Source organism: Pyrenophora tritici-repentis, chromosome 10, assembly GCF_003171515.1.
Source record: "Pyrenophora tritici-repentis strain M4 chromosome 10, whole genome shotgun sequence".
NCBI lineage: Eukaryota > Fungi > Ascomycota > Dothideomycetes > Pleosporales > Pleosporaceae > Pyrenophora > Pyrenophora tritici-repentis.
Genome location: NC_089399.1, coordinates 585,779 through 609,842, shown reverse-complemented (window position 1 = coordinate 609,842; position 24,064 = coordinate 585,779). Strand labels below are relative to the sequence as shown.

The 24,064-nt window shown below is 51.3% G+C and overlaps 7 protein-coding genes across 7 annotated transcripts; 5 read left to right on the top strand and 2 right to left on the bottom strand.

Moving 5' to 3' along the window:
* Positions 1 to 37: 37 nt before the first annotated feature.
* On the bottom strand, positions 38 to 716 carry PtrM4_040600 (Complex1-LYR-1 multi-domain protein; the record flags this gene model as incomplete). Its single annotated transcript, XM_001937604.2, has 3 exons — positions 38 to 160; positions 335 to 499; positions 663 to 716. The coding sequence occupies 3 exons, from the start codon at positions 714 to 716 to the stop codon at positions 38 to 40; spliced, it is 342 nt and encodes a 113-aa protein (XP_001937639.1).
* A 602-nt stretch (positions 717 to 1,318) lies between these two features.
* PtrM4_040590 (splicing factor 3a) lies at positions 1,319 to 2,934 on the bottom strand (the record flags this gene model as incomplete). Its single annotated transcript, XM_001937605.1, has 2 exons — positions 1,319 to 1,620; positions 1,677 to 2,934. 2 exons carry the CDS (start codon positions 2,932 to 2,934, stop codon positions 1,319 to 1,321), a joined length of 1,560 nt encoding a protein of 519 aa, XP_001937640.1.
* Positions 2,935 to 3,704: 770 nt separating this feature from the next.
* Positions 3,705 to 6,785, top strand: PtrM4_040580 (PMT1, Dolichyl-phosphate-mannose--protein O-mannosyl transferase; the record flags this gene model as incomplete). The annotated part of the gene is made up of 4 exons (XM_001937606.2): positions 3,705 to 3,982; positions 4,043 to 4,332; positions 4,380 to 6,139; positions 6,186 to 6,785. The coding sequence occupies 4 exons, from the start codon at positions 3,705 to 3,707 to the stop codon at positions 6,783 to 6,785; spliced, it is 2,928 nt and encodes a 975-aa protein (XP_001937641.1).
* A 2,494-nt stretch (positions 6,786 to 9,279) lies between these two features.
* Positions 9,280 to 9,861, top strand: PtrM4_040570 (uncharacterized protein; the record flags this gene model as incomplete). The annotated part of the gene is made up of 1 exon (XM_001937607.2): positions 9,280 to 9,861. The coding sequence occupies one exon, from the start codon at positions 9,280 to 9,282 to the stop codon at positions 9,859 to 9,861; it is 582 nt and encodes a 193-aa protein (XP_001937642.1).
* A 1,464-nt stretch (positions 9,862 to 11,325) lies between these two features.
* PtrM4_040560 (class II aldolase) lies at positions 11,326 to 12,350 on the top strand (the record flags this gene model as incomplete). Its single annotated transcript, XM_066104379.1, has 2 exons — positions 11,326 to 11,728; positions 11,785 to 12,350. The coding sequence occupies 2 exons, from the start codon at positions 11,326 to 11,328 to the stop codon at positions 12,348 to 12,350; spliced, it is 969 nt and encodes a 322-aa protein (XP_065958943.1).
* An 849-nt stretch (positions 12,351 to 13,199) lies between these two features.
* On the top strand, positions 13,200 to 14,958 carry PtrM4_040550 (RhgB-N multi-domain protein; the record flags this gene model as incomplete). Its single annotated transcript, XM_001937609.2, has 4 exons — positions 13,200 to 13,257; positions 13,310 to 13,507; positions 13,560 to 13,852; positions 13,912 to 14,958. 4 exons carry the CDS (start codon positions 13,200 to 13,202, stop codon positions 14,956 to 14,958), a joined length of 1,596 nt encoding a protein of 531 aa, XP_001937644.1.
* Positions 14,959 to 17,519: 2,561 nt separating this feature from the next.
* Positions 17,520 to 18,055, top strand: PtrM4_040540 (uncharacterized protein; the record flags this gene model as incomplete). The annotated part of the gene is made up of 2 exons (XM_001937610.2): positions 17,520 to 17,606; positions 17,660 to 18,055. The coding sequence occupies 2 exons, from the start codon at positions 17,520 to 17,522 to the stop codon at positions 18,053 to 18,055; spliced, it is 483 nt and encodes a 160-aa protein (XP_001937645.2).
* Positions 18,056 to 24,064: the final 6,009 nt, after the last annotated feature.

The window sequence follows — 24,064 nt, the reverse complement described above, 5'->3', positions numbered from 1 at the left end:
TGGTCCCATAGTTGCCACATCAGCTGTTGTGCTATTCTCAATCCCAGCCCTGATCCTTTACTCTGACAATGTCGTTGTGGTCGCCCTTCTGCTTGCCTCCCTTCCCACCTTCGACGACTAATCGGTCGATTTGGTAGAACTGACTTATGACGGTTTGCCTCTGTGAGCCGCGTTAGTTACTTGTTCCAACGTTCTCAGCGACTCGCTTTGCTATCCTCTCCTCTCTGCAAACCAGACCGATCTCATTTTCTTTTCTTCTGGTCCTTTCCCGGCACTTCCATCGACCCTCACTCAGCCATGCCCGGCTCCAACGTACCCCCCGGAATTCACATACCTTCAACATCTGCAGCTCGCTCAGCCCTTTTTGTACCATCTCCTGTACCTGCCTCTCGTCGTTTATGCTCTTGCTGTCCCGGAAAGCGTCGCGCGTTCTCCGTTTGGCGTATTCGCGAAAATTGTAAGCGGCGAACTGGTTACTCTGGCGCAGAAGGGAGCGGTACTGGAAGAATGGTCAACCTATGAATTCCTTGAAGCAGGCCAACATTTCATGGCCTTGCGCACTACATGCGAACATCCGATCGCAATAGGGTGGCGGCTTATCCAGGTCGTGTGCGGTGCATCCGACCCGGCAATATGTTTAGTTGATGAAAAGTAATACGTACAAGCGACCTGACTTGATAGGGCATGTCGCCTTTTGTTGCTTGTGCTAATGACATATTGTGCAGTGTCGAGTGCAGTGTGTGAATGTTGCGCCTGCAAATAAAAGCGGCTGGTTAGGTCATAGGCGTTTGGACTCGTCGGAGGCAAGCTCCAAAAGTCCGAGCTGTCATAGAGATCGCCGGGGCTGGCCTACCCCACACCTGGGTACAGAACGTAATGTGAAATGTATGGCAAATTCAAATAGTGCATTTACATAGGCATGGTTTCATGCTTCTCGAGCCAATTATGATTTGACTCTGAATTGTTGTACAGAAAGGTTTCCGTCATGGTCGCCGTATGACCTCATCCTTCTCCCCAGCTTCTGTGGTACCAGCAGTGGGTATACACGTCTGAAAAGCCCCCAAAACGCCTCCCAATGCAAATAAAACAGGTCCAGACGCGCGCCGCCTCCCGATGCTAACCGGTCAGCTGATACTGTGTTAAGTGTTCACGTCTTTGTAGAACCTTTTGAGCTCGCAAAAGCTCATCTTTTGTCGGCTTTATTTTGTAGCACAAAAACTTCAACGTAGAAACCAGAGAATATTGCAAACAAGACAACGCTGTACAATCGCCGTGAATTTGAAAATAAAAGCAAAACTTACTTTTGGTTAAGTCAGCTTCACTGACCGTGCTTTTCCCGGATCATGCGAACCTGCTCCTGGATAGTAACGCTCTGCATCTGCGACATACGAGCAGCGTCCTTGGCAGGATCTGGCTGCCCGCTGTACGACAATGCTGCCTTCTTCCTGCGAGCTTCTTCCTCCGCAGATATCGGCAACCCAGTAGCGCCGTCGTAAATATCCTCACGTTGGCTGGCAAAGCGCTTAAGGTTGTTCGCAACGTCGGCCGTGTTGATCGTGGTCGCGTACCGAGCTTCGGACTTCTCACGCTGTTCCTTCCAGCGCGGATCAAGTAATTCGACTGAGATACTGAGTTAGCATACACTGCTCTTGAACGGGCACAGGGGAAGGACTTACTGCGGATGTGCTCATCCATCTCGTTGGAAGGTATTTGCTGCTTGCAGTTAGGGCACACGGCCATTAAACTGTTTGCCTTCTTTGCGGCAGCTCGGGGAACATAGTCTGTAACAATGCGACCAGGCGCTCCTCGGGCAGCGGCTTGGGCGCGTGCACGCTGCTCGCTCTCTGCTTGACGGTCTCGCGCCAGACGAGCCTGTTCTTCCTCGCGCGATATCTGCGTGGGCGTGCGGTAGTCGGGCATGGGGGGAGGCGCGTAGGATGGCATGCCATACGCCGGCTGAACGGGCGGCGCCATCGGGGCATAGTTGGGCGCCATCGGGGGCGGCACATGCTGTTGAGTGGCGTTGTAGTAGGGGACATCGTCGGGCATGGCTTCCTCGAGACGCCTCGTCGACAGCGAAATGGCGGCTTTCTGCTCTAGGGACTGGGATTGCAAATCGTTTAGCTGCGCAGGGGGAGGAAGTTGCGCTTCATCGTCAGCCTCATCAAAGAGCACAGTCGCAATGACGCTGAAGTCGTGCCAGTCGATGGTCGCATACTCCTGCTTCTCGGCTTCAACCTTCTTTTCTTCCTTCTCCTTCTGTGCGGTTACGTACTTGACGTACTCGGCGCGCCCCTTTGCGCGATCTAGAATATGGAATCGGTTCTTGATGTTGTGCTGCAGCTCCTCCATACGTGCGTTGACAGTGGCTTCTTCCTCAAGTAGGATCTTGTATTGTTCAACGAGCGATCGGAAGTACTGAAAGAAGCTGTGGTTTGGTCGGAGAAACTCAAACTGATAGTTTCCGGACTCGCGGTTTCGCAGCTCCTTCAACCAGTTCTCACCCACTCGCGCCGTATACATGGCCGTAAGCTTAAGCACTTCCAGATCCTTAGCACTAATGTTGGGCATACGCGCGGAGAATCGGAATTTGGGCGGCTCTGGGGGACCTTTGGGCTTATTGTCGACGACGCGGCCAGCGTTCTGGTGGGCGGATCGTCCATGGCCTTCCCTTAGTTGCTGAAGATACCACAGAAAGTAAGGATTGTACGGATCATCGTCACCAACAAAGGCGAACTTGAGCTTGTTCGCAGTGTCGGCTTCGATTCGCTGTTTCATGGCTACGAGGTGTTGTTCACCACGGCGAGCGATGAACTCGGCCGTCTTGGCTACGGCTTCGCGAACATTGAGCGGGGGGATGACGATATCCGCAGGCGGTTTCACGTCAAGTTCTACGATACCCGAAGCAGCACCGTCTCCGTTAGGGTTGGCCATGGCGGGTGGTATGTGTTGCGTCGTGATGAGCTGTTTGCGAGTTGCAGTCGAGGTGGAGGCAATAGCAGGCTGGGCAGTTACGCGACGCAGTAGTACCGTTCGCGAGAAGTGAAATTCCGTGACGCGATACGTACCAGCAAGTTGCGCGTATGGCGCGTAGAGAAACTGCGGAGTTCGGGTAGCAGCAACTAACTAGGTAAGTTGGTGATGCGGGAGCGTCGCAAAGTTCCAGAAAGTTAGACCGGGGGGGGGTTCAGTAATTCCGCGCCGGGCTAGCCACGGCTTTGCCACAGTTCAGCCACACTTGCAGTCCTGAAGCACTCGGCGGAATACACATGCCAGACGGCTGTCGGTGTGTCAGCCCGGTCATCAATGGCAAAGGCGATTTCCTATCCTCGTCAGACCTAACCCAGACTCCAGGTCCGGATTGGGTGAAGTCGAGCTGCATTCGTGCCTCGTACCTCGACCTATTTTGAGCCTTCTCGTTCCCAGTTCGGCAAGGCCCCGTAGTAAGGAACAGCTTGCAACAAGGGTCAATTGGTACGGAACACCCCCCTGGCTTAAACCATCACGACTACAATTGCGCCCACCTGTCCCCTCATCTCCATGACACCTTCTTCGTACTTTCATTAATCTCTCTTGTTCTCCATTGCAAGGCCGCGAGTGCGATTGCCTGTGAACTACCAATTTAGTTTTTCCTAACGCTTCCAACTTCTGGTCCGTCTCCGCCCACCGGCTGGTCGAACCACGCATCCTCCGTAACCGCCATCATGGCGAGCGTAGCGTCACCCAACACCTACCTGGGCGAGAAGACGTCGTCTCGTCGCTCAGGCAGATCAAAATCACGCTCCCCAGCACCAAATGGCCGGAAGCAGCAAAAGTCACAACAGAAGGTTCAAGGCTACACCTCCGAGGGAGTGCAGGATCATGACATCCTCAATCTCCCAAGCTCGGATTGGTCATTGCTGGCCATGTTGACCGTTGTAGCTACCGCTGTGCGGCTTTTCAGGATTCAACAGCCGACCAGTGTTGTATTCGACGAAGTCCAGTAAGTGGAGTGATTCTAGCGCATTTGCCCAATGGAAAAGGGCTGACACGAAATTCTCAGCTTCGGTGGTTTTGCGTCCAAATACATCAAGGGCAGGTTCTTCATGGATGTCCACCCCCCGCTTGCGAAGCTCCTCATTACACTGGCTGGTTGGTTGGGCGGGTTCGATGGAAACTTTGACTTCAAGGATATCGGCAAGGACTACCTCGAGCCCAAAGTCCCCTATGTCACGATGCGCTTGTTGCCCGCCATCTGTGGTGTTCTCACCATTCCGACCATGTTCCTTACGCTCAAGGCGGCGGGTTGCCGTACGACGACCGCGGCATTGGGCGCGGGGCTTGTCATCTTCGGTAAGGACGAATCTGGCAAACATGACAACTTCTACTGACTACATTAGACAATGCGCTCGTTACCCAATCCCGTCTCATTCTCCTCGATTCGCCCCTTATTATCTTCACGGCCCTCACCGCGCTCGCATGGACATGCTTCATGAACCAACACGAACAAGGACCCGCAAAGGCATTCAAGCCGTCATGGTGGTTCTGGCTGGCTGCCACTGGTGTCGGACTCGGCGCGACTGTCAGTGTTAAGTGGGTTGGCCTATTCACAATCGCATGGGTTGGCAGCTTGACGCTCGTGCAACTTTGGGTTCTACTCGGAGACACCAGGAACGTGACCCCACGTTTGTGGTTCAAGCATTTCTTCGCCCGCGTGTTCTGCCTGATTGTCATTCCCGTATCCTTCTACATGGCTATGTTTGGAATTCACTTCATCTGCCTCGTCAACCCTGGCGAGGGTGATGGCTTCATGTCTTCCGAGTTCCAGGCAACACTGAACTCCAAGGGCATGCAGTCTGTGCCAGCCGATGTCGCGTATGGAAGTCGCGTCTCTCTGCGTCACTGGAACACTCAAGGCGGATACCTCCATTCCCACAGCCACATGTACCCGACCGGCAGCAAGCAGCAACAAATCACCCTCTACCCCCACAAGGACGAGAACAACATCTGGATCTTGGAAAATTCCACACTGCCAGTCATGCCAGAGGACTACAACGGACCGAATCTGACCAGCCCTAAAGCTTGGGATAACATTGGCCCCACTTATATCGAGGACGGCGGCATTATCCGGCTCTACCACATTACCACCGACCGACGTCTCCACTCCCACGATGTTCGCGCACCTGTCACCGAGGCTGAGTGGCAGAACGAGGTCTCCGCATATGGTTACGAGGGATTTGAGGGTGATGCAAATGACTTGTTCAAAATCGAAATTGTCAAGGCCAAGTCCGATGGGGCTGTCGCCAAGAAGCGTGTTCGTACCATTGAGTCCAAGTTCAGGCTCATTCATATCATGACTGGATGCGCACTTTTCTCGCACAAGGTTAAACTTCCTGATTGGGGATTTGAGCAGCAGGAGGTTACATGTGCCAAGCAGGGCACATTGCCAAACAGCATCTGGTATATTGAAGGCAACGTACACCCTTTGATGATCGACGGCGAGGTGGAAAAGGTCAACTACCGCAACCCAGGCTTTTTTGGAAAGTTTTGGGAGCTGCAAAAGGTCATGTGGAAGACCAACGCTGGTCTTACCGAATCGCACGCCTGGGACTCCCGCCCTCCCTCCTGGCCTATCCTCCACCGAGGCATCAACTTCTGGGGCAAACACAACCGTCAGATTTATCTCATTGGCAATGTTTTCATCTGGTGGACAACTACAGCGCTCATCGGCCTTTACGTCGTTATCAAGGGTATTGCTATTCTCCGATGGCAGCGCGGTTGCCGCGATTACAACAACGTCACTTTCAAGCGGTTCGACTACGAGGTTGGTATGACTATCCTAGGATGGGCATTTCACTACTTCCCATTCTTCCTGATGGCGCGCCAGCTGTTCTTGCATCATTACCTGCCCGCTCTTTACTTCGCCATCCTCGCTCTTTGCCAGATGTTTGACTTTGTGAGCTACCGATTCAGCGTCTTTGGTCTGCGAAAATACCCCGCCATCGGCCAAGCAGCAGCTGTCGGTTTCTTGGCTATCGCTATCGCTGTTTTCACTGTCTACTCTCCACTTGCCTATGGTAATGCATGGACCAAAGATGCTTGCAACAGTGCCAAGCTCTTCAGCTCTTGGGACTGGGACTGCAACAACTTTCTTGAATCCGTAAGTTCTCTTGTATCCTGTGAGGTTCAATGCTAACATACCATAGTACGAAGCGTATAACACCATGACTACTGAGCCCGTGCCTTCTATCGCAGCGCCTGCATCAGCGCCTCCAGTGGTCCCAGCACCTGCTGCGCCGGAGGTTGTTCCCGAGGTTCAGCCCAAGCAGCCAAAGGAGCAACCAAAGGAAGCAAAAGAGGAGAATGTCACGTCTGAGAAGCCTCTTGTATCTGCAGCCGCTCAGGAAGCCTTGAAGGACTATCCCGTTGTAAAGAAAGAGGAGCGCATTGAGTACCGCGACGAAAACGGCCGTGTTCTTGACGACGAGGAAGTGGCTGCGCTTGCCGGTAAGGTCAGCTTCAAGACGCGCTACGAGACTCGCACCCGGGTCGTCGATGGCAAAGGCAACGAGATCTACGAGGGTCTCGTTGAAGCCCATGGCGACACGGAGGAGTACGGTGTCGCGCCACCTCACCCCGATGTAGAAGGCCGGAACCCGGAGACTCGGGACAAGGCCAAGACTCCTGGGGCTAGTGACGTTCCGCCTACTGTTGAGGCTGACGAAGACCAACAGAAGGAACAGAGCGTTGAGAAACGCCGAGAGGAAGCTCAACCTGCTAGCGAGGCAAACTCTGCCACCAAGTAGTGCGCAGAGTTGATTGTTCCTCTACTTCTGAAGACACTTTCATTGTGTTCTTTTCTTCATATTTTTCCTATGTATCGTAGGGACGGGGCATACTTAGCAACGTTATGGAGCTAGTGGCGCTGGGTCTGGTCTCATATACACATATTAACGGCACGTGGTAGAGATGTGTTTCGTCTGCATGTGTTTTGTACGATTATACATAATACGATGTGCGAAAATCCGAGACGTTGATATGTGTTTGTGAGTGATTCGTGTACGCGTAGAGTTCATCTATGTGTGTACTGGATGTGAGCATAACATTTGTACTGCGGAATGGGGACATGGTACCATGACAAAGACACTTGATAGACATCAAGGTACTCATGTAAAGCTAGGCCGTACAATCATCAGACACAAGTCAACAACAGCAACTCAGGTTTATCAAACACCCTAATAGGGGTATCCCTATTGATCGATGTACAATTTAGTGTCAACTATAAGTCTGACGATTTGTGCGCAAAAGAAACCCCATACACACACACACACACACTTTTGACGAGTCAGTGTAAGACGTGGCACCATGCTGAAGATCATTCAGGGTCTACCTACAGTAGCGGTACTACCACGTCCATCCCACCACATCACTCAAAGTCCGTTCGCGTTGGATGCTCATCCAGGCTCCCTTGTCCATTGCTGCGAGCCGAGCCGAGCGTGCTTTGTTCGCTAGACCCCTTGCCTTTGGAGATATACCGGTATAGGTACGTACTACTGCTACGCTTGAAAGCACTAGGAACTTTCTTTTGATATCTGCCATGTGGCGATAGCTCAAGCGTGCTGCTTCATTTGTGGAGACTGGCAAAAATGCTTAGCTTGTATCTTAGGTGTGCTTGCTCAAAGCTTCTTGTACGAATATACGAGTATGTTACTAGCAACGTGAATGGAGGAGTCGTATAGCTGGTCAGTAGACTAGGGCTTAAGGATACTAGAAGTGTAGATGGCATGAGCGCGAGGCAGAGATTTCACGATAGTGATACAGCGACTGTCACAGAAGTATCGGTAGTTAGGCGTACATCCCGCGAGCCTGGTTGTTGAGCTTCTACCGTACGCTTCGAAGGAGCCGGAGGTTCCAGATTTCTCCGGTGCCGTCTTGAACTAGCTTCATGTCCCGGTGATCTATCCGAATGCGAGGTGATGCAAGAAGCGCTAGCGACCGTTATGCTATTTCGATTCGCGTGGATGTGGACTGGGTGGGCTAACAGCCCGGGAAAGCCAAAACCACGTGATGATCATTCCAGGTTTTCATGTTCGCCCGAGCTGCTGGACCACAGCCCGGGTAGTAGCACACCCCCCTTGGGCACAAGAAACCCAACACCATACGACCACGTTTTCCTTGAGATCCCGGGTCATGTGCAGTTGGGTTGCAGCAAAACGGAAATGCAGGGACTTGGTGATGACGTCGGAGTACACGCCAGCGTCCGGCTTACTTGCATACGGTCAAGGCCGTAGACGTTGATCTCTCGGGACATACGCCCCAATCAGAGCACTGCACTAGCTGGGGTGACGGAGGCTCACGATTGGGGCTCGGAACTTTTGACCGCACCTCTGTGTTTGCTAGGCCAGAACTTCGCATGGTGGGTTAAGGGTACATGGAAGGGCCATTGCCATTGTCTGGAACAAAACGGATAGCTAGACCGATCGTATTCCGTCTTAGGTGCTAAGCATTTCAAGGGTAGTACCGGTAGTGTTTGCCCCCCTCCTCCCGGGCCTCCCCCCACCCCCACCAAGCCTTCCAAGTCAAACCGTCGCTGTGTCCCCTCTTGGGCGGCGACCGCCGACCATCTCACATATCGCCACATGCCAACGTATCCCCTTGTCGATCTCACTTCTGGTCGCGCCGAATACACGGGCTGATCTCAAGAGAGGAAAGGGAAAAGGATTTTCTGGAACATTCTGCCATTGGATATTTTCTCTATTTTCCCGGTTTTGCAAATCGAGTACCCCTACAATGCGTACTTTTTTCCAAAGCTTTGGTCCTTGATCATGCGGTGGCGACAAGGGAAGTTGTCGCGAGCCTCATGGTTGCTTGTGGAAGTTAGCCACTTACAAAGCTGAGGGCCAGAGCCTTCTCGCTTCTTGTTTTTTTTCTCACCTTGACACCTTTCTGCTTCCCTCGCTCCGCGGAAGCAATACATGGCTAGGAGGACGACTATAAATTAGCAATGCGGTCTAGCCGCGCATCGACGCCTTTTTTTTCTAAACCTCCCTCATCGGTTTGTGCAGATTCCATGTGCTCGGAATCGTGGAATTGCCCCTTCATTGTCGCTGAGGCTGTGCGAGCGCGGTTCCTGGACTTGAATCTTTTCAGCACGAGCAGTCAAGAATCCCTCTCTTCTCTGTCTCTTTTACAATTCCACACATTGTCACCCTCTTGACCATCTTGCCCTGCTTTCCTAGCCCCTCCAGAAAGCGAACAAACTTGACTTGGCATAGAGGAAGGAGGATCTCGCTTGCCGCCATGGCGGTTGATTCCTGCAATGACCAAATGAACCATAGCAGCGACGGCTGTGGCACGTGCTGCGATATGAAGGATGGTCCCACGCCCACGCCGCGCTCCCACAACAACATGAACATCGGCGACTCGTACATCCAGCAAAGCATCGAAGTCTCGCCTCCACCCCGCACCCCCGCGACGACCATGACTGATTCGCCCTCTGGCCCCCACAACGTCTACATAGTAACCGACACCTGTTACCCCACCGCCCACAGCTTTGAATCCAATATTGGCATCACGCAAATCATCTCTGTGCACTCGACCCGGTCTGCCGCCAACAGCCGGGCCAAGAAGATGATTTACGACAACGAGAACGGCTGTACCGTTGACCTGGACAAGGTCATCGAAGAAGTCAAAAAGGGCCTGTATACTGGCATCGGAGTGGGTGGAGAAGAAAAGGATGGCTGTTGTTTTGCGCGAAAGTGTGAGGTCGAGGGCAAGATTGTGGATGAGGACAGTGATAGCGAGGAGACGAGTGGCGAGAGCGGCGAGAGCGATTTACTCGATGGCATGGGCGACCAGGATGTCGATATGGATATGCGATGACTATCCGAACAAGAGGAGATAATACGTGAAATGAAGAGAGGTCTGGCGTGTCTGACACAGCAGGAGGTGGGATGGTGATGGCTCGGTCTCATGACACGCTATTCGGTTGCTCGGATGATGCATGGCATCTCTGCGTCTTTGGTTAATTAATCTTGTAAGGACAAACATGGTCATTGACGGAACGGTAGGTGGGGGCTTCAACTACTCAAGCCGCGGCAGGTATCGCGGGAAGTAGTGATGGTGGTAGCAAGCAAGGCTCGGGCCCAGGTATATACCCTCGATGGATGGAGAGTGGATGAGACAGTTCTTTTTTGCGCGCCCTCTGGAACAGCTGGTCTTTCCGGAGAACCCCCCACACACGGATCGAGCGAAAGCCTAGTTTACAACACAGCACAGAACAAAAGATGGAATTAGTATTTGCGATGCGGATTTCAGGAATGCCTACGCGACACAAACACGAAATAAACAATCGAACGAATACTCAATTTCGACATGACAGCGTGGATACCTTTTGTGATATCAGGGTCTGCGCTTTGATAGTTCATTCATGCTAATGTTTTTGTTCTCGCTCACATGGGCTTGTAGGTTCTGTTACAATCATCAAGATAAGAGGTTGTTTCAAGTAGGTATTTGGAGATGTCCAGATGAACGTCACCCGGGTGAGATAGAGTAACAGTCGATGTTGGTCTCATGGGTATGGGTCGATGCTCCGTAAATTCATGGCAATGACTCGTCATTGTCAGTTGCAGCCTTTTTTGAGGAAGATGTGCGTTTTTGGCGTAGCTGGTGGTGTTGAATGCCATGAGTCGAGTATCGGCGGGGCCTTGTGAGTACATGTTGATACCATCAATGCATGGAGGTTTCTACATCATGGTAGAGGAGGAACAATTCAGGAGGTTTGCGCACCGGCTCCAGCTCCATTCTTTAAATATGAGGAGAGGGAGAGTGTTTAAGGGGCCACATGGCGACGACGTGGCGTGCTTAGGACTAGTCGGAGGGAGGGGTGCAATAGTTGAGTTATGAGTCCTTCTAGTGATGATCAGTCTAACCGTTTAGTCCTTTATGTAGTTATGTATTGAGATATCCTAGACGATTCAAAAAGCTTGAAAGACGTAGTTGCGATTGAAGTGGCTGTTAGGGCCTGTGGATGGTCCTGCCTGTAGCAAGGTGTGGGATAATACGCACCGCGAGCATGAATATACATACTCGTGTAGCTAGCTTTCTGTCTCAGAAACGATTGTTGCTAGTATATATATGCTTATTTGAGCACGTAGGTTATGCACATCTGCAGCGTAAAGTTCGTGGTGTAGGTTGCTCGGAGCTGAGCAAGCGTCACACCCGACGCCATCTCGGCTACTTCTCCGCGGGCGACAGACGTCATCAGGCGTTGGACGCAAGAACGACCGCACCACCATAAGTCCCCAAATCTCGCCCATCATGGTTTACCATTTTCCCAACTAAAACATGTCTGTCGGATACTTCCCTAAACGCGAAAAGGTCGGCCTAGAAGATCTCTTCAAAGGCCTTGTCACAGCCTGCCATATTCTCCACAACAATGACATCGTCGACGCATATGGTCATATATCAGTGCGATCGCCCGATAACCCGGCAACATTCTGGATGCCATGCAACATGCCTCCAGCATTAGTCAGCTCGCCAGATGATTTAGTCGAGTATAACGTCGATGGCGCCGAAGCAGTCGAAAAGAACCCGAAGCCGGGGTATTTGGAGCGACATATCCATAGCGAGATCTACAAGAGGTTTCCAGCAGTCAACAGTGTAGTTCACAGCCATGCTAGCGATGTTCTGCCATATTGTGTTAGTGGTGTACCACTAAAGAACACCATTCACATGGCTGGTTTCTTAGGTACCATTTCCCACAACTCGAGCTACTATGATTTGCTGCTAACACCTCCATTTCAGGCACCAATGTACCCGTATGGGATGCCTCGAGTCACTATCCCTCTGACTCGAAACATGATCTCCTCATCCGCGACAACATACTCGGCGCCTCTCTCGCAGCAGCCTTCAAGCCTGCAACGTCCACCGGGTTCATCTACTCCAAAGTACGCTCTGCACTGCCCACACAGTTCGGCGGCGCGTCCTCAGAACCGAAAATGGAGCCTGATCACGCTGTCGTCCTCCTACAAGGACATGGTTTCACAACGGTCGCGCATGGCATCGAGGAAGCGGTGTACCAGGCCATCTACACGAAAGAGGCCGCAAAGGCACAGACGGCCGCTTTGACCATTTTGAATGCACATACAGGCTATGCGCTCGAGGGCAAGGTCGACGTGGAGTCCGGTGGGAAGATCAAGTCGGGTCATGCGAAGGGTGAGGGCGGCGCCCTGAAGTATCTGAGCGACAGAGAATGTCATGATGCATGGGAATCAATATCAGCTACGCTTACGAGGCCTTGGGCGCTTTGGTGTCGCCAGGTGGAGGTCAATCCGCTGTACAAAAACGAGTGTCCTACAGGCGTGGATTGAGCGGTATGCTTCTTCCTAGAATCTCTGTTCCTAGTCTTTTTCTTTTGCTCTCGGGCGAATGGCGCTTACTTCGTGTAGGTCGAAGCTTTCATTCGGTCTACGAAGGCCCTACAGCGGCATCATTATGTACCGATCTCACCCGAAATTCTAATGTGGAAGAACGGACTCAACATGCTGGCCAAAGTTTATGTTACATCAACATTCACTCGGATCCACTCCCGTCGTCCAAAATAGCCCCCCCCCTCTTTCTGATGTGAGAACAGTGTTAGCTTGCGGTCACGCTTACCAAAATTAACTTTTCAACTGCGGAGTCGTCCAGCAGCGCATCCTAAACAAATATCCCTTTCCAGATGCTTGTTTCCCAGGCCAAGATTTCTTCCGCCACTAATAACGCATGTACCCAGACTCTCGGGACCTAGACCTCCCCCCCACGCCGAGCCCAAATTACCGGAAAACTCACGCCTGCCATAATGATGGTCCGTCACACTAAATGATTACAGGGCGGGCAGCCATGTTCGAGGCGGATTGATTCGAGCCTTGTCCTCCGCTTCCAACAACGGTTCGCATGGAGCCGCGACGTGAACTGAGCACATGCCGCAGACTGAGTCCTAATGTACGGATTGGGGAGACCATGGGTCAATGGCAGGTGGAATGGGACAAGTCCTTCGGAGCATTTGGCGCCGAGAGCTCATTCTGCAGGGTCACGAGAGCCCTTGTGTAGATCTTCTGTCGGTATCGGAGGTAGATAAAGTACTTTGACAGCGTGATATTTCTAACCACACCGCTCGTTAGAATAGCTTCCTTTCCCATTTCCCCCTCACAGTTGTTTTCGTTCAGCTTCTTTCGATCATGTTGTTCAAGAGCACATTGCTGGCTGTGGCCACGCTCTCCGCGCCAGCTTTGGCAGGTATGCAGGTACCTGATAGTGGATGGTGCAAAGCGCTAAAGAGTTGATCTAGCTTTTGGCGTTACACAGACTGGTACCAATATTGTTGTTGATACAGGCTCGACTGCCACTCTAGTCTTCACTGTAGACTCCACGAACTGCGATATCATTTCGCTCAAGTACCAGGGCGAGGAGCTGCAGGACTCCAAGGGAGGGTCACAAATTAATTCTGGGCTTGGCAGTGCGACGGTTAAGTTTGAAACAGTTGGAAGTTAGTTCGTCTCAACCTTTTTTTCTTTGATACAAGCTTACAGATGTGGTAGACCAGTATATCAAAATTACTTGTGTTGCGGGTACCCTAACGCAATACATGGTTGCAAAGTCCGGAGAAGCAAATATATACATGGCGACATCTACCACCGCTGAGCCCGCCGTTGGGGAACTACGCTTCCTTGCTCGTATCAAGAACACTGTGCTACCTCTGGAGTATCCTTTTGGTGTCGTGTCGACGACTAATGGAGAAACTTCCACAGTCGAGGGCTCAGATGTCTTCATTGTAGGCAGCCAGACACGGAGCAAGTTTTATTCCAGCCAACGCTTCATCGATGATGCTGTTGTACGTGACATTCAACACTGGTTCCCCTGGTTGGTCAAATTAACTAATGAATTCAACAGCACTGCGTATACCGCGACACAACCCCGATTCATGCCTGTCTTGTCATGAACTTCTACTCCTATGAGACCTCCTCCGGTGGTCCTTTCCACCGCGACATCAACACCAACAACAGACCCGAAGAATCATCTCTAACTTTCTATATGAACAGCAATCACGTGCAGCTCGAAGCATTCCGCCAGGGCTTGCACGGCCCATATGCACTAACATTCACCGGTTCCTCCGTCCCATCCGGCGGCTCCTCCCTCGACACCACTTTCTTCAAAGACCTCAGCATCCCCGGCTACGTCGGCCCCTCTGCCCGCGGCACCGTGACCGGCTCAGCAACAGGCGTTGCCTCTGGTCTCCAAACTGTTGTCCACTGGTACAACAGCGCAGCCCAATACTGGGCCTACGCCGACGGTTCCGGAAAATTCACCTCCCCAGCCATGAAACCAGGAACGTACACCCAAGTCCTGTACCAAGGCGAATTCAAAGTCGGCGCCTCCACCGTTTCTGTCTCCGCCGGCGCTGCCACCACAGCAAACATCGCCGCGTCTACCGACAAGAGAACGACGATCTGGCAGATTGGTGTTTGGGACGGCCAACCAAAGGGGTTCCGCAACGCGGATAAACAGCTTAGGATGCATCCTTCGGACGCGCGCATGGAATCTTGGGATCCGCTTACGTATACCGTTGGTACTAGTACCCTAGATAGCGTGCCCATGGCTATCATTCAGGGAAAGAACCCCTTCACTATCAAGTTTTCCAGCACGGAGACGGGAGCTACGACACTTCGCATTGGTACTACCCTCGCTTTCCAGGGCTGTAGGCCCGCTGTCGTGGTTAATAGTTTTAGCCCTGCGACGCCTGCGGCGCCCACGCTGATTGATTCCCGAGGCTTTACGAGAGGGGCGTATCGCGGGTTCGGCGAGGTTTACGATTATGCTCTCCCGGCTGGTACGCTGCTTAGTAGTAATAGTATTACGATTAGTTGTGCGAGTGGGAGTTCGGGGACTGGGTTTTTGGCGCCTAATGTTATTCTGGATGCGATAGAGTTGTTTAAGTGAGTGGTCGAGTAATATCTTTTTAGGCTGGGGAATGGGTTGAAACACAATTTGATGTTTCACTGGAAGACATTGGTACTATGGATGTGTGTTCATCGTGCTTGGATTCTCGAACAGGAATACTAGTTACAACTGCTCTTATCGGCTCGACTTGGTATTACTGGCGCCAACGAGAGCTCCTCGGATCGCAATAGAACTTATAACCAGAGAGTATGACTGTGCCTCTTTCCGACAGCTCAGGATTGATGATGCAGGCTCTGTTTTTTGCCTCAAAGGTAGCTCGCATATCAGCTTTCTACTGATCAGTGGCCTGCTTGAGCAAAACGTTTGAAAGCACCAAATCACCATGCCCATGTTTAGCGGGGTAATCCTTTTAGTACTGCAGGCCCCACTCAAGGTGCAGAATCTTTGTGGATAGCGCCATGCTGTACATGCGGAGATACCCTCACCTGCCGGGAATATAGTTCCGAGTTGCGTCAATGACAGATCAAGATTAGAAGGCCATGTATGCTAACCTTTATGGACAACCTTTAAGTTTTATACCACGGGATGACAAGTAGTATATTCCTATGGTTGTAGTTTCCTTTTGACGACGTTTGCGTTGGAGAGACACGGTGACATCCGAAAAGCTGTATACACACAACGGCTCGTAATGTTGAATCAGTACTTAGACATGCCTGTGACTTTGAGCAAAGTTCGGGAGGCTGCATTAGCTTCCTGTAGGGTATGAAATACACAGACTGGGGATTGAGCCACTGCCGGAACCGAAAAGCGGTAATGACAGGTCTGAGAAATATGTGTCAACGTACTTGAAGGATTGAATTGCTTCCCCCTCCAGCGATTATGTGATGTTGGCCTATGTCTAGAAGTTGAAACATCAAAGCTGTGATAAGCACCGCATGAATGCGTGTTCGACCCAGACGCGTGATATGCTCGGATTGCGGAGAGAGCGAGGTGAATCTGGTGGGTCCAGTTAGGGGACCCTGGGAGGCTTTCCTTCCTCGTGTCAGTTCGACCAATCGACGTTGAAGTTGATTTAGGGATGTTTAGGGATGATGTGATACAGCCGAGCTGTTTTCGGTGAAGGCAAGGATCGGGAACATGTCGCGGTGATATCGGGTAGCAACTTCGGCATGTAGTCGTTGTCTTTTTGTTCTGACTCGACAGCTGCAGTACGTCGCCAAGAACACATGTACTGTGTAATATCAGGCCTAACTGACGTGGCATAAGTGGCATGATGGTCCAGAGGATTCCCATTGTGAGAATAGAGCAAGCCTCCTGAGATTGGTGGGGGCTTGCGTGAATTTGACGAGCGGTGCTTCCAAAGGTTCCAGGGATACGCAAGTGGGATGACATGAATCGGCGATGAAGCAGGTCAAATGCTGGTGCAGATCTCAGACACAAGTAAGCCGCCAAAACGGACTGTTCCACAGCCGAAGTTTTCGGTGCTAGGAACAGGCAACCAATGGACGTGGCTGCAGCATGCCGCTCTTAATGGCTGTACAGACCCGGACAGGATTTCCGGCGGTGAGGCACGTGTTTGGAATGGCAGAAGATTGTGTAATCACAGCCAGAGGTGGTTTCAGCGGTGCTGTTGGATTGCAATATATCATCTCAGCGATAGCCAGCTTAGGCAAGGTATAAAAGCAATAATGCGGCCTTGGACACAGCACCAAGCTTCGTAGGTTGATCGGCGATCGGCGATTGCCCACGCTGCGCGACATGCGGCAGGGTGATGGGGCCGTGAGGGGAGCTGCCAGGTACTGACTCTTGGTCACTGATGTATGAGTCGGCAGTCCTGCCCTTGAGACATTTGAGAACAGGTGTTTGGAGCTGACTGCTTCGCTTGCAGCATGGCTACCGATGACGGCGGCGTGGATGGGCAATGGGATGTTTGTTTCCGATAACTACTAGCTAGTGTTTTGGGGCTAGCGCTGGACATGGGCCAGACCTCGGGACGCGTAACGGTGACTTCCGAGGACATGGCCATCAAGAACCTCGACGCATCTCTAATTCCTTCACACCATTGCGGAACAGGGCAAGGAACGGGGCAAGGAAACGGGAAGCGAGTGCTTTGTCCAAACTCTGGTCAATAACCGAATCGACGGGACCGCACCGTCACCCTCTTAATCTGCATGGCATGTACATGGTACCGTTGGGAAAGGAACCCGCTGCCGCGTCTCCATATTTGCTCCCGTCGGGTGTTGACCACGAGCTGCTGTCAAGCTGGTCGGCAGCAACTTATCTGCATGCCCAGCAAACCAAAGCCACTCACTATTGGTCATGGCTATGTATATGTGTTGCCAACTTTGTCGATCCCGTCCAGCCAACTGGCAGCCAAATCATGCCGCCATCGGATGCACCTGCCGCGCCTCGCCCGCCTAATCGAATAGAGAGGTAGAGCTCATCTGCGACTCGAAACGCCTCTATTCAAGCCTTGTATATATCATCTCTCCCGGTTCGCATGCGCCACGCCTCCTTGCCTTTGTAGACCTTCCAGAATAAGCCACTGTCATGTTGCAAGTTTGACTTCCTGACTTGCATTTAATCTAGCTCTTACTTTCATGTCTTCCCTGGGCCCATCGCAACATGTCCTTCACCTACCAACTCCAGAAAATCAATCAATCATTCGACCAGATTGCGGCTTGGTAGTAAGTACACTTCTTGTGCTTTGTTGTCAGTCCAGTCTTACTGATTATTCTAGTCAAGAATTTATGCGCAGAACCGAGTTGAGCGCATCCTACTACTTGAGCAGAGGCCCCCCATACAAGCACCCACAGACGAGCAACTTGAACGTGTGTTACGCAACATCTTGGCTGAGAGGTTTTCGGATCCGGTCATGCATCATATGAAGAAAGACGACGTCGCGCGAGACGAGGGCTGGTTTGTCAAAGACCCTTATCCGAAGTCTATCAAGATGAACGTTGCATCCCTTCTCGTACCTCCAGAGTCAGTTCCATCACAGACATATACAGACACATTTCGAATGCTAGAAGATGGGCTTGATGGCTTTCCTGGCGAGGATTTGCTTTCAGAAGAAAACGAAGACCGTAGGGCGTACTGTCCTAAAAAAGACGGACGTTTTTCCCGCAGTGTCTAGGTGTATACCAGTCGTCTCGGAGTCATTCCAGTCTGCTCGAAGCCGCCAGTCTCCCACCTCCACTCTTCGATCCGTACCGCCGGTTCAATCCTATCCGCACTCGCTTACGATCACCCACACGCGATCATGTTCTACGTTGCCTATTTACTACAGATAACGAACAACGCTGCCAGCACGACGCCACCAAGGTCAAACCACCGTTCCAAACAATATCAAACGCTCACGCCAAACAACTTCGAAGCTACCAGCTTATACAACACTTCTGCGACATATGAGTGCTGAGCAGTTGGTCACAAAAAGGGAAACGCTGGCCGTACAATCACCCATATCGCTACTGATGCGACAATCTCATTATAACATACATATTGCTCTACTATCGACTACCTACTGTAGAAATACAATACATGCATCATGCTAAGACCGTCACTTCTTCAAACTTCGGTGACAACGTTTGGTAGTTGCTCGATGATCGATGCACTGTCATCACCTTACATGCATATGCGGGAGTAGAAAAGGGTGTCAAGACAACTGTCAAAGCACCGAGGCACCACTCGATCTGGAAAATGTGCAAAGTGTGACGGCGCTCTTCTCAGTCCAATCACAAGTACATGAATAATATAGTTGTCTGGGCTACAGTATATCCAGCACTTGAGCGAGAGCCCATTCGATCGCCACTAATAATGATGAGGCCAGACCGGAGTTTTTTTCTTTTTTCCCCAAGCGAGGCCTGATAGCATTACATGCATGCAACAGGAACCGAAATCTTGTGGCACACGACAACTCTACGATTCCACCGGTGAGGGTCATCCTGCACGCCCTCGGAAGTCGTGTCACTCCAATCCACAAACGTGGACCTCGGCAGCCAGCCGCTTTCCGGAGGCATGGCAGTACAAAAGTCGGGAGCAGTCACATCATCATCACGCTACCTTCCCGTCTCGTTTCCTTGCAGCCTGAGTAGGTGAGCTGTGTTCCTGGCGGCAACGCGCTTAGATTGGCGTGGGGGAAGGGGTTCCGGATCTCCATGTAGGTAGCCCTGGAAAGATCTGGCCAGAGGGCCGGTCATCTCGTCATCCTGTCCAGGGCCTCCACGACAACAATGAGTCTCCGAGCATCTTCCTTGCACACGGCATCAATTTGATTGTTGCCCAACGAAAATCTCCGATGACGAAACGACAAACGCAAATTAAGAAATGCAAGGAGCCGTGGTCTGTTCCCAGAGTTTGGTTGGTTGCACAAAAAGGCGCTTTGTCTTGCCAGCTGAGTGCCAAAACCCTATCGTCAGATTGGCAGGCCATCCAGGATGCTAGCGTTGCGGCCTGAATGATATGCTCCACTCGTTCTCCAGAAATGACCATCCCGGAAAGATGGGTTGGCTTTCCATTGTGGTACGTTCGGGCTTTCGTTGGTGGCGTATTCCAACAAATGGTCGCGAAGCAAATGCAACCCAACGTTGGGCAAAAGCAGTTGCAAGTCAGCTCGTCATCGACTCGCTCATGTCGATAATGGTCAAGCGGTTTCTTAACTGCATCTCCATACAAATCTTTGCTTTTTTTTGTTTTGACAATTACAATTAATTCACCACCAGACTGCTCATCGTGCAGCAAGCGAGTGGTAGCCCCACGCTGTCCGTCGTTACGACATCTGGTTTGTTTATTTGTTTTTGATGGCGAAACTGTCAATACTCGTTACGACATCGATACCAGCCGTATCCATCCCACAAGGCGAGAAAAACAAATCATCTCCAAACGACATAAGTTGTCGGATCGTGAGTATCGGTAGAGACGTCGGCTGCTTGACACTTCGGCCCGACTTCAGCCCAACTTGCGCTGAGCTTAGGTGTACCTTCGTAGCACCTACGTTCGTAGATAATCAATACCAATACCAGTCACCAGAAGAACCTCGTTGTTGTTATTCACCCGTACGATCGTACAAGGCCTACCAACATAAGTGGAAATTATTTAAATGGCGGGTCCGAGTAAGCGGCATGGACGCAGTATCTGTGGAACACTATCAACTACCCATACCTACCTACCTCTTGAACAGCCTAAACCAACCCCAGCTCAGCTCAAACATATTCTAGATGTCACCGTTGCTGCACAACAACACCGCCATCATATCCTCGACTGGACTCGAGACGGATCGAATTCCTTTTCCTCTCGCTACTAAAGCCACACCACCCAAACCTACAGTTGGCTAGGTACCCAGGCTAGACTAAACTGACACTCGACCGATACCGCATGTCTCAGCTCGGCACGAATCTCCAAGCCGGGAAGCGACACGAGGGGGTAACGCCACAGAGTTGTTGTTTTGTATTTGCCGGATTGGATGTCTGAGGTTACAGGCTGCATTTCCAAGGAGCTAGGGAAAGCAAGGGGCAGGGAGCAGACAACGGGCAAGAACGGGCGAGATTTTGTATAGGCAGGTTGGCTTACTTCCATGCTCCCAAGTTTTGGTTTGGTTGAGAATAATGATGACAATATTATTGCTGCATTATAGGGTTGACACCATTGCTGCCTCTCTTCCAAGGTTATCGCCTACTTTTCTCTTTTTCTTACCCACTCAAATGCCAAGATACAAGCCACCATATTTTCTTCTTCTAATTCTTTACCCTAGGTCCCGCGGATAGAGAAAACGGTTGGCTTCCATAGCATTTAGACAGAATCGCATCGGAGCTGGGGATGCAGCTTTCGCCCTTTTTTGCTTTTTCTCCGCAGCGTGAGCGAGGTAAGGCACACAGGCTGACAGGAAAAGGCTCGAGCAGAGAGTATGATAACTGATCCCATGTCGTCGTGCCACCTCTGCGTACCTAAGAAGGGTGGTAAATATTTGTAATAGAAAATCAAGCAGTATCTTGAAAGCCTTTGGGTGTTTCCTAACAGAGGTCTACTGCCGATGCTCGCTACCTCACCTTACTACACTCCTATGTATACAACACACCATCCCGAGGTCACGAATGTGAATGCATTTCAGGCAACCCATCACGACCCAACATTAAGCCTTCTCACCTTCACTTCCCCTGTTCCCGGCTCCGGCTCCGAGGGGGAGGGGCGCTCGGCACACGACACACGGGCCTCTCCCGATCTCCCTTCCTACCGCTATTCCCTGGTCCCGATACGATACATGTAGCAGGGGTATGCAATCTTGCGCCCCTTCCCTGCGCATACTGCACCTGCACATAGTTTGATCCTTCACTCCTTCCCAATCTGCGTGCTTTTCTGCATCGCGGCTAACAACACCGATCACCTCCACACATCTGCTCCTTTCCCTCTCCTGTTACCACTAATTTTGAGCGCGGAATTTATCTCCGCTCCACACCCCAGCCACAGAAGTTGTTCAAACTACAGACTAAAGCAAGCCACCGCAAGTTGGCGGTTCGGTGTGTACGCGGCATCCCTGGCGGTGTGTACATACACAGACGCACAAGCCCAGAACAGACAGACACGGACTTTAGTATACAAAAAACGTTTAGGCTAGCTTGTCATTTTATACAGTATTGGATTACCATTACTAATACTAACAGCCATACACCATCGTCAAAAAGAAGTCCACGTCGAACTTTGATGTTAAGCCTCACTTGCCTTTGTGCGGATCAGGTCAGAATAGTATGGCCCCCTCCGTGTAACAAGCAGGTAGAGTAGTATGTACCAGCGCTCTGATTATCTCTACCAAATTGCGTTTATTTGTCTAACGATGAACAGGACATTTGTAGAAGAGTCCCGTCTGTTCGGCTCCCTCCACTTTCCATTTAGTACGGGCACCCGCGAGACAGGTGTCGAAGATAAGGGAATACGAACAGATGTTCCGGTACCGTCCGTATCTTTCTTGGTACTTCATCAGATACCTCGTACCCAAATCTCTACGGAAATCCCTCCGTGTTTCTCTCCAAAAATGGCAGTGATGCGAGCAGGGGTCCATCCGGGGGTTTCTATACTAGCGCTTACCTAAAACTTGAATACGATATTCTTGTTGGTGCTCAGGTTCGAAAAGTTCGGAGTCTGGATCCACGGCTCAAGTCGCGTGGTCACTTACCGGCAACACACCGTCACTACAGTAGGATGGTGGCGTCGAGCGAGATCTACCGAGATTTATCATACTTGCCTCGGCCTTAGCCCCGGAACGCTGCTTACAGTCTATACGATCAATTAGCTCGTCTTTGACAGCTTCTGCAACGCAGCCTCTACTTGAGCTTGAGTAGTTGCATCGTCGAGCCTGAGGTGGAAACGGCACTCTTCGCTTAGGCTTGCTCGGGCTTGCAAGGAGCTTTCATCAGCAGGTGATACCGGGTCAAGCCTGTATGCTCATGTTAAGATCAGTTCAGGCTAGAATAGACCCAGTTGTAGTAGTCATACCGGGTCAGCAGGAACAAGGATGTACGCCAGTCACACCCAAACCTATTCCTTAGCTCTTTCACCAAAAGATGCAGCTCGTGACCGTCAGCTTAGTAACTGAAAGAATATACAGGCCGTGAAAACCCCCGTGTATTCTGGTCGAAAGTGACGGGAGTTGGGGATGAGCGTCAACCGCAACTGCCATATTCAGCGGTCACGCCGCCCATACACACAGTACCATAGCATGACGTACGCGCACAGAGTTGGAATTGACGCCCTTCACGAACCGTATTGCGTCTTTGCTTCAACTGAGCCGGTGCGGCCAATGCCCTCAGCGCACATTGTCGCGGGAGAAAATCAGTACATGCGCCAGGAAAGCAATGCGAATCTTGAGTCTGCATAAATCCGATGACGTTGCCAGCAACTGCCGGGTTAAAACCGGGCGTCACTTGATTTCACTCTTTACCGCTACCGCTACAGCCTTCTTCTTATACCGGTATGATACATGCAGCAGGAGTGTGAGGTCTTACACGTTGCCTTACCCAGCCGCAGGAGTAGTTTAAAATACAGACTAAAGCAAAACAACGCATCTTCCCTCTTCCAGGTTCAGCGGAAGCTGTATAGGTTTAGAAAAGGGAATATCCGCGATGCCAGAGCCAAAAAGGATACGAGAAATCTAGATCTAGTTTGGATCGAGATCGGATCGGGATAGAGTTGAGCATGGGTCGGGTTGGCGTCGGAAGCTAAAGTTGTCAGGGTTCGAAGGATGTTGGGCTTGGTGGATTACGTGCAGTGTGCTTGCTTGGGCAGAAGAATTAAGGGGATGACATGCAGGAGGGTGGCGTAGCGGGGATGCGTCTTCGGTCCAGTGGGATTGTACCGTCTGCAAGTGTATATACACTTAGCTTAGGGTGAGGGGGCTAGAACGACCGCTGCTCCACTATATCTACCTAGTCAGCTGGACGACGATGGAAAGGATCAAGATGGTTTATGCACAAATGGTGAACTTGTACGGGGGAAGAAAGCTGAAGCCTATCATGGCATATAGCGAGTCACAATTCTACAATATCATCATCAGAACTTTAACGTGTATGCACTGATCATTTAATAAACAAAGGCTATATCTAGTGAACGGAGGTATATAAACAGGAGAAAACTTTGATTCATCAATGCGCCTATCCATGCATCCATACCGAAACAACATTGTTCGAAGAAAGGAGAAAGGAAGAGCGCCAACATAGACTGCCTGACGATTGTATCAGCAGTGATCTGCAAACCCACCCCAAAAACGCCGTATACCATGCAACACGTCCCAAGGGAATCCATAGAAAAACGCCACTTTCAACTCGGGCTCCGCAAGGCCACCCACCCTAACCACTACCATGACTCCTTAGTCTCCTGCCTGCCGCAAGCCCAGGCCCGACACTATTCCCGAAATTTGTGATATTCTCACGGTCACCCCTCTCGCCGGCAACACCCACCGTCTTCCTCGTCATCTTCTTCATTGGCAATTTACTGCCATCCTCGCCATTGGTGGTCCGCATCTTCTTGTTTGGGGGGACTCCGCCGACGAGCGAATCGCATGAAGATTGGGATGTGAGATGGGGAAGAGGCGCTGTATGGACTTCCTGCGCGACCACGTTAACATCCAGCTCCCGAAGAGACGAGGTCTTGCCTCCTC